The sequence below is a fragment of the Aptenodytes forsteri genome, unplaced genomic scaffold, assembly GCF_000699145.1.
Source record: "Aptenodytes forsteri isolate BGI_AS27 unplaced genomic scaffold, ASM69914v1 Scaffold72, whole genome shotgun sequence".
Lineage (NCBI taxonomy): Eukaryota > Metazoa > Chordata > Aves > Sphenisciformes > Spheniscidae > Aptenodytes > Aptenodytes forsteri.
This window is the reverse complement of record NW_008796193.1, coordinates 8438333-8447198: the sequence shown is the minus strand read 5'-3', so window position 1 is coordinate 8447198 and position 8866 is coordinate 8438333. Positions and strand designations below refer to the sequence as shown.

The 8866-nt window shown below is 62.1% G+C and overlaps 2 protein-coding genes across 4 annotated transcripts in view; both read left to right on the top strand.

Annotated features, from left to right (window-relative positions):
• Nucleotides 1-109, top strand: part of LOC103906268 (eukaryotic translation initiation factor 4 gamma 1-like) — a 5224-nt gene extending 5115 nt beyond the window's left edge. Inside the window, 1 exon segment of the mRNA XM_019474311.1 lies at nt 26-109. Within this exon segment, the coding sequence (XP_019329856.1) occupies nt 26-109 (84 nt within the window).
• EIF4G1 (eukaryotic translation initiation factor 4 gamma 1) lies at nt 7-8854 on the top strand. 3 transcript variants are annotated; one of them, XM_009288077.2, is made up of 24 exons: nt 7-47; nt 1275-1363; nt 1565-1751; nt 2119-2252; nt 2523-2642; nt 2834-3007; nt 3083-3280; nt 3546-3692; nt 3787-4023; nt 4105-4209; nt 4621-4774; nt 4882-4982; nt 5083-5185; nt 5305-5407; nt 6069-6325; nt 6420-6535; nt 6699-6871; nt 7028-7153; nt 7244-7325; nt 7565-7663; nt 7789-7923; nt 8017-8098; nt 8175-8315; nt 8429-8854. In XM_009288077.2, the coding sequence occupies exons 2-24, from the start codon at nt 1307-1309 to the stop codon at nt 8608-8610; spliced, it is 3213 nt and encodes a 1070-aa protein (XP_009286352.1). In that variant the 5' UTR covers nt 7-47; nt 1275-1306; the 3' UTR covers nt 8611-8854. The 3 variants fall into 3 exon arrangements, with proteins under 3 accessions (XP_009286352.1, XP_009286351.1, XP_009286350.1); XM_009288076.2 differs by having other exon boundaries at nt 2505-2642; nt 5317-5407; XM_009288075.2 differs by having other exon boundaries at nt 2505-2642.
• Nucleotides 8855-8866: the final 12 nt, after the last annotated feature.

The window sequence follows — 8866 nt, the reverse complement described above, 5'->3', positions numbered from 1 at the left end:
GAGCCCGGCCCCTGCCCCTTCGCAGACCTTGGAGGCGACCGCGCAAGGTTGGGAATGCTCGGCTGGGGCATACGGGGCCGTGGGGTGCCCCAGGGTGGGCGTTGGGTGACATGGAGGGGTCACCCGGGTGCAGTGCTAGGCATGGGGTACGGGGAGAGTATCGGAGAGGGGGATAGGGTTAGGTGACCCAGGACGCCTGGATGTGTGGGGGGGGAACAAGGTGCCTGTGGATGGTGAGATGGGGGGAGATGTCTGGGGAGTGCATCCGTACGCAGGAGTATGGGGTGGGTATAGAGGGGTGTATGTGTAGGGTGCCCTGAGTCGTGGGGAATGGGGTGCCATGAGGGAGGTGTGTTTTATGTGATGCCTTATGCAGAGGTGTAGGGTTGGGTGTATTGGGGTTGTATCTGAGGGCTGTCCCCAGCCGTCCGGGGGCACAGGGAGGTGCAGTGGGTGGAGGGGTGGCAGGGGAGATGCGGGGCTGTAGCTGTGTGGGGCACCCAGTGTAGGGGTATGCAAGTACGTAGGGGTGCTTGGGGAAAGTGGGGTGCCCTGGGGATGTGCTGGGGTAAAGATGTGTCGTTTTGTTTTGTTTTGTTTTTTTAAGCACCTTGCACAGGAGTGTGGGGGTTACATAGGGGTACTGGGGGAGGATGGGGGAGATGGGTACACGGGACGTGTTCATACGGAGCGCCCTGTGCAGGGATACACGGGGGGCTGTAGGAGGGTGACTGGGGCCAGATGTGCTTCTGGGGAGCACCTCTGTATGGGGTGGTGTATAGGGGTGCCAGGGAGGGGAGCGTATATGGGGGCAGAGGTGTGTATGGGTGTATCCCCGTAAGGGCTGCCCTGCAGAGGGGTGTGGGTGTCTGCAGGGATCCCGAGGAGGATGGGGAGCGCTGCACTAGGAGAGAGATGTGGATGGGGTGCTTCGGAGAGGCACAGGGTAAATCGGGGTGCAGTGGCTGGATGGGGAGGGGTGTGAGGTGCGTCTGTACAGGGTGTATTCTGGGGTGCACGCTTAGGGAGCGGGGTGCCTTGGTGGGGGTTTGTGTAGGATCCACAGGGCTGCAGATGCCCAGGTGGGTACATGACGTGTTTGGGGACGGGTACTGTGCTGGGGTGGCAGGACCATGTCCCCGTGGCTCCCTGTGGCCCCATCGTGAAGCTTGCCTGGTGTTACTGGGGCCTCGCTGGTGACCCCGGAGCTGGTGTCAGGGTACGCGGGGGAATGGGAGGGTTCCTGTCCTTCACCTCCCTGCCTCTGCTCCCAGTCGCCGTGTCGGTGCCAAAGAAGAAGCGAAGGATGAAGGAGCTGAACAAGAAGGAGGCAGTAGGCGATTTGCTGGATGCCTTTAAAGAGGTGAGTGTCCCAGGGGTGTCTGGGGTCACCCTGTGTCCTGTCTCCTCCTGTGATGAACTCTGCTTTGTGCCATCGTGTCTGGGCCACTGATGCTCCGTGATGGTAATGAGGATCTGAGGGGGGGCGGATGCCTGGGTGTGTGGTGGAGGGGGCAGGACCAGGCTCGCGGGGTGACTGCTGTCCTCGTCCCTCCCGATGCAGTCTCAGATCAGTGACAGTGCCTCGGAGGCGGAGAACAAGCCCCCCGCATCTGCCCCTGCCCGCGAAGTGGAGGATGCAGCCCCCGCCCGTCCACAGGAAGAGTCGGAGGAGACGTGGGAGGAGAAGGAGGACAAGCTGGCCCCGGAGAAGGGCAAGGCTGCTGACCAGAAGTACCGCTACAAGGAAGGTGAGCTGTGCCTTGGCTCTGCTGGGAGCCACCACCTCTGGACCCAGCGGTGGGGAGGGTGGGGGTGACATGGTCCAGCTGTCCTAAACCTCATGCTTTCCTCCCATCTTGTCCCCGAGCCTGGCATGGGGTGGGGGACAGAGGCCCCAGCGCGAGGGTCCTGGCAGGAGGCAGGGAGCTGGTGGCATCAGGCTTTCTGTCTAAGCAAGCAGCGTCGTGCTCATGACGTACCAGGCTGGGGCAGCTCTGTGGTTGTCTACATCCTACCTCGCTGGTCCCTGGGTGGGCCCAGACCTGCCGCAGCTTGGGGTGGAGGATATGGGACAGGTCACATCAGGGTCTCCCTCTTGCCCCCCCCCCACTGCAGAGCAATGGAAGCCGCTGAACCCTGAGGAGAAGAAGCGATATGACCGGGAGTTCCTGCTGGGCTTCCAGTTCATCTTTGCCAGCATGCAGAAACCCGAAGGGCTGCCCCAGATCACGGACGTGGTGCTGGACAAGGTCGGTGCGGCCCTGGAAATCGGTGGAGTGTGGGTGGTGCCCAGGTGGGGGTCTGGCTCCTCTTTGTGCCTTGTCAAGGCAGGGCAGGGACTTACCTGCTGTGCTCAGGGTCCTGTTGCAGCATCTGCAACGAGCCTTGAGCCTGGGGCCAGTGTGTGGGGGCACCTCTGGGGCTTTCTTTCCAGTTCCTTGTCCCGGCACTGAGGCTGGGGGATGGATCCGTCCCGCTCCTCTGCCCCCGGGCATCCTCAGCCCTGTGTACCTTCGCAGGCCAACAAGACCCCACTGCGGGCGCTCGACCCCATCCGCCTCAGCGGCATGAACTGCAGCCCTGACTTCACCCCCTCCTTTGCCAACCTTGGCCGGCCCGTCATGGGCAACCGGGGCCTGGTGAGTATCTCCTCACTTCACCCACGCCGTCCCCCTCTGCCTCTCCGTGATGATCAAGCCTTCGAGCCGCTGTGTCTGGGCCACTGATGTCCATGATGGAGCTGAGGATCTGAGCAGGCGGATGGGGACACCCTGGGAGCTGGCCCGGCTGGTCCCAGAGCAAAGAGCTGAGTTTCTTCTTCCTGTGTCAGCCCTCGGGGTTGGGTCCCCGCCGCTCCCAGCAGAGCCAGAGGAAGGAGCCCCGCAAAATCATTGCCACTGTGTCCCTCAACGAGGATGTCAAGCTGAACAAGGCCGAGAAGGCCTGGAAACCTAGCAGCAAGCGTGCCTCCGAGGAGGAGGATCCTGAGAACATCAAGACGCAGGTGGGAGCTGGGGCGGGCGGTGGGAGGGCAGGGAGGGGACGTGCCAGGCTCTCGCTGACCTTTCTGTCCTCGCAGGAACTGCTCCGCCGCGTCCGCAGCATCCTCAACAAGCTGACGCCCCAGATGTTCCAGCAGCTGATGAAGCAGGTGATGGAGTTGTCCATCGACACGGAGGAGCGGCTCAAGGGTGTCATCGACCTCGTCTTCGAGAAGGCCATCTCGGAGCCAAACTTCTCTGTTGCCTATGCTAACATGTGCCGTTGCCTTATGGGGGTGAGCAGGAGCTGGGGGATCTCCTGCCGAGCTGGCAGGGGTTTGTTCGGGGGCCTCGGCTGAGCTCAGCAGGGTGCAGGTCCTTCCGTGTGGGTTGGGGAAACTGGGGCGTGTGGATGGAGGAACAAGTCCAGATTTTTAGCAGGGCATCACGAGGGTGTAGGGTAGCTTTTCCCTGGTTTGAGCAGTGCCTGGGCCTTAGCTGGCCAGCTTTTGGGGGAGACGTGACTCATGCTCCTTGCCTGGGTTGTACTTTTCCCTGCAGCTCAAAGTGCCCACAACAGACAAGCCCACGGTGACTGTGAACTTCCGCAAGCTGCTGCTCAACCGCTGCCAGAAGGAGTTTGAGAAGGACAAGGATGACGATGAGATCTTTGAGAAGCGGCAGAAGGAGATGGACGATGCCAGTGCTGTGAGTTGGGGTGGGAGGCTGCGGCTGAGGGCTGGTGTGGGCATCCTCGGGGTGCCTCTGGGCTCTGAGCTGCTCTGCTGTGCCCTCCCTGCAGCCCGAGGAGAAGGCGCGCATGAAGGACGAGCTGGAGGAGGCGCGGGACAAGGCCCGCCGGCGATCCCTGGGCAACATCAAGTTCATCGGAGAGCTCTTCAAACTGAAGATGTTGACGGAGGCCATCATGCATGACTGTGTGGTGAAGCTGCTCAAAAACCACGATGAGGAGTCTCTTGAGTGCCTTTGCCGCCTGCTTACCACCATTGGCAAGGACTTGGACTTTGAGAAGGCCAAGGTACCCCTTGCCCTGCCCTGTCCTGCCCTGCCCTGCCCTTGCCTTTGGGAGGGATGTGACCGTGACTCTGTCCCTCTATAGCCCAGGATGGACCAGTACTTCAATCAGATGGAGAAGATCATCAAAGAGAAGAAGACATCATCCCGAATCCGTTTCATGCTGCAGGATGTGATTGACCTTAGACAGGTAAGGTGCATGGCCTGCTATTGCCCGGGGACTGTCCTCTGTCCCCTGTTTGGTCCCATGGGGCTGCTGGCCTGTGTCCTCTGAGTGCCAGCAGTCCCTGCATCCCCGGGAGGGGAGAGGTGGGTATGTAAGCTGTTGCCAGCCCCAGAGACACCATGCTAGCCCCCAGCCCTTGGTTAGCATGGTAGTGGTAGTGGGCATACAGTAACTGGCGGCTGTTTAATGCAGGGGGGCTCCGGAAACTGAGCCCTTTTGTGCCAAAAGCTGCCACAGCACACGGGGAGCTGTGATGGCCGAGGCAGGAGACCGGTCTGAGGCTTTGAGGGTGGCATGGCTGGGAAGGGGGAATGTCTCTGCCTCTGTCCTTCAGCCAGCTCAGTGCCCTCTTCCCTCCTTCCCTGCCCTCTGCAGAATAGCTGGGTGCCGCGGCGAGGAGACCAGGGCCCCAAAACCATCGACCAGATCCACAAGGAAGCAGAGATGGAGGAGCATCGGGAACACATCAAAGTGCAGCAGCTCATGTCAAAGGACAAGAGGAGAGGACCCCCCGGGCCATCCTCCAGCGGTGAGTGCCTGGGCTCGGAGGCACCTGAGGCTGCCAGGGGTGGGTTGCTCCTGCTGGGCACCGCTCAAGGCCGGGCTGCGCCTTATGTCTGTCCCCCTTGTGCCCAGGTGGGCGCGGGAGCCTGGTTGCAGATGATGGCTGGAACACGGTGCCCATTAGCAAGGGCAACCGGCCCATTGACACCAGCCGGCTAACGAAGATCACCAAGGTGAGGCTGGGGGTGCAGTGTGGGCAGCTTGAGTCTGCTGTCTGGCCCGGATCCTTCCTCGGTGTGGGGTTCAGAGCTGACTCTGTCTCTCCACCTGCAGCCTGGATCCATCGACTCCAACAACCAACTCTTTGCGCCGGGCGGGCGGCTGAGCTGGGGCAAAGGCAGCAGCGGAGGGTCTGGCGCGAAGCCTGCAGATTCAGGTAGGCAGCGTGGGGCTGGCTGGGTGCCGTTGGACGGGATGGGAGAGGGGATCCTTCCCCCGGCGGTTCCTGTACCGGGGAGGTGCCGAACTCTGAGACTCCCCTCTTTTCACACCCAGCATCTGATTCAGGGCGACCAGCCACGAGCACCTTGAACCGCTTCTCAGCGCTCCAGCAGTCGACCCCTGCCGAGAGCCTGGAGTCCCGCCGTGTGGTGCAGAGGTGAGGGGCCAGCCCTGCCTTGGTGTGTGCGTGTGTTGGTCTGCAGCCCAGGGAGGAACCCCCCCGAATCGGGCAGTGGTTGGTCAATACGTAGGCAAACGTATGGCATCTGGGCTGGAATAATCCCCTGTGGCAGGATAGGGCCTTGGGAGGGCTCGGAGTCGGTGGTGAGTCCTTGCGGCAAAGAAGGCTGACCCCACCCTGGGCATCCTCCCCACTGTTCGGCACTTGGGGGACCACACCTGGGTGCTGGGTCCCGTCTAGGGGTCCTGGTGCCATATGGACATTGATGGGCTGGAGGGAGTCCTGTGGAGGCTGGAGCACGAGGTCCCCAAGGAGAGTTGGAGTTGGGTTTGTTCAGGAGAAGAGGAAAACAAAGGGGGATCTTGCCACAGTCTGCGGAAGGGGGAAGGTGTGGGCAGGATGGGGCCAGGCTCTGCGGAGCCATGCCAAGGGACAGAGCAGAAGGCAAAGGGCATGAGTTGGAACAGGGGAGAAACAAGGAAAAGTATTTTCCCCTGAGGGCGGTCAAGTGCTAGAAGAGGCCCTGGAAAGGGCTGGGATTGGAGTGGGTCAGCCTTGCCTCACAGAGCTCTGCAGTCTGGGGTCAGGGAGGGTGGCGATGGGCTCTTCATGCTGTGTTCGTCCTTCTCCCACCCAGGAGCAGCTCCAGCCGCGACAGGTCAGAGAAGGCTGGGGACAGAGGGGACCGGGAGTCACGTTCGGAGAAGGGCAGCGACCGCCTGGAGCGTCCCGACCGGGGGGAGCGGTCAGACAGGAACAGGTCTGCACTCACCAAGAGGAGCTTCAGCAAAGAGACAGAGGACAGGAGCCGAGAACGGGAGAAGCAGGGCGGCCCCGAGGCCGTGCGCAAGGCTGCTAGCATGACGGAGGAACGGGACAGGAGCCGAGAGACCAGTGAGCTGGGGAGGAGCGGTGTCCTGGGGGTCTGGCTGCAGCCTGGGGCTCTACCTGTCCCAGGCGGTGCCTGATCCTTGCTCTCTCCTCGCAGTTAAGCAAGAACCAGCACCTCCCGCAGCATCCCCCAAGCCCGCGCTGTCGGAAGAAGAGCTGGAGAAGAAATCCAAGGCGATCATAGAGGAATACCTGCACATCAATGACATGAAGGTGAGAGGAGGGGGTGGCCAGGCACAGCACCATATGGCCCCCGTAACACGCCATCTGCTTCTCTGGGCGGTAGCACTTGAGCAGGGTGCCGGTGGTGCCTGGATGAGGAAGTGGGGAGCCAGGGCTGGCCGTGGGGCAGTACTGACCCCCCTTTTCCCCGCAGGAGGCCCTGCAGTGCGTGCAGGAGCTGGGCAGCCCCTCCTCGCTCTACATCTTCGTGCAGAACGGCATTGAGTCCACGCTGGAGAGGAGCACCATCTCCCGCGAGCACATGGGGGTCCTGTTGTGCCAGCTGGTGAAGGCAGGCACGCTCTCCAAGGAGCAGTACTACAAAGGGTGAGGGGCTGGGGCAGCCTGGCCCTGAGCTGGTATTTGCCCAGCTTTGAATTCGGCCCTGCCTTGAGCGTGGCTCATCACTGAGACCTCCCGAGGTCTCTCCCAGGCGAGGGCATGGGGGCTGCTGGGTCCCAATGGCCCCCCTCTGCCCTGCAGGCTACGGGAGATCCTGGAGATCGCAGAAGACATGGAGATCGACATCCCACACATCTGGCTGTACCTGGCTGAGCTCATCACCCCCATCCTGCAGGAGGAAGGCATTCCCATGGACGAGCTGTTCAGGTGAGGGCTGTGCCCCTCTGCAGGGCTGCCATGGGGTCCCGGGGGCCTCCTGGGGACAGGTACCTCAACCGGGTCTCTTGTGCCCTGCAGGGAGATAACAAAGCCCCTGGTGCCCATTGGGAAGGCCACCACGCTGCTGGTCGAGGTGCTGGGCTTGTTGTGCAAGGGCATGGTGAGTGCATGGGGCTCACGTAGCTGCTGGCTGCTGCCTCGGGGACTGGCAGCCTGCTCGGGGGGTGGGGGGGGCAGGCTGGCATGCGGGGATTGAACCCCTTTGCCACCAGAGGGGATGGCAGGGGGCATTCCTTGCCGTGTCTTGGTCATGGGGGTGGCATGGCCAAGCCGCAGTATCCCCCTCCCTGGAGATGGAGGGCATGGGGTGCTGATGCTGACTGTCTGTCTGTCCTGCAGAGCCAGAAGACTGCAGGCAAGTTGTGGCGGGACGGGGGCCTGAGCTGGAAGGAATTCCTGCCTGAGGACCAGGATGTCAACAAATTTGTCACAGAGCAGGTGGGAGCTCAGCGGTGGCGAGGGGCAGAGATGGGCCGTGGGGGGACCCTGGAGGGGTCTTGCTGCCAGGAGCGTGGTGTTCCCCTGTGCTGCCTTCAGCAGCTCATCTCTGCCTGCTCCCCCAGAAATTGGAGTACACGATGGGGGACAGCTCGGACACGCCGAGCCGCAAAGAGCTGACCTCAGAGGAGCTGTGCAAGCAAATGGACAAACTGCTGAAGGAAAACCCGAACAACCAAAGAATATATGACTGGATCGAGGTGAGGGTGTGAGCGCAGCGCCCACGGGTCCAGGGGCTCCCTCCTGGCTCGCTCCCTCCCCATCTCACAGCCCCTCTACCCTCCCTCCTCCAGGCCAACCTGAGTGAGCAGCAGGTCTCGTCTAACACGTTTATCAGGGCCCTGATGACATCTGTGTGCCACTCGGCCATTGTCTGTGAGTACCAGGGTGAAGCGGGGGCGGGGGGGTCTCCCTGCCCACGCCGCCCCCTCTCACACCCCATCTCCTGCAGTTGAGAACCCCTACCGCGTGGATGCCGTGGTCATCCGCAACCAAGCCAAGCTGCTGCAGAAGTACCTGCGGGATGAGCAGAAAGAGCTCCAGGCGCTCTATGCCCTGCAAGCCTTGGTGGTGAAGTTGGACCAGCCTCCTAGTGAGTGTCGTGGGACGGGTGGGCTGAGGAGGGGGATGGTAGGCACGTCCCCACCCCAGCAGGGTGGCTGGTGGCTGGGGAATGGCAGGGGCCCCCCTTTGTCCTCCCCCCAGACCTGCTGCGGATGTTCTTTGACGCCCTCTACGACGAGGATGTCATCAAGGAGGAGGCTTTCTACAAGTGGGAGTCCAGCAAGGACCCGGCTGAGCAGCAGGGCAAAGGGGTGGCTCTCAAATCGGTGACGGCCTTTTTCACCTGGCTCCGGGAAGCCGAGGACGAGTCGGACAACAACTGAGCAGCCGTGAGGAGGAGGAGGAGGAAGGGGGGAGAGAGAGCGGGGGACCCTGGGGAGCAACTCCATCCCCTCCCACCCCCGGCCCCCCTGGACTTGCTGATGCTGGGGCCGAGGGACCTGCTGTGCCCCCCGCAGCCCCCCTCTCTCTTTTCAGTTCTCCTCCTCTCCCTCCTTCCCCTGTCCCGGTTCTGTTTGTGAGGCTTGTACTAGTTTGTCACGATGATAATAAATGGATGCTGATGGAGGCAGCCTGCGC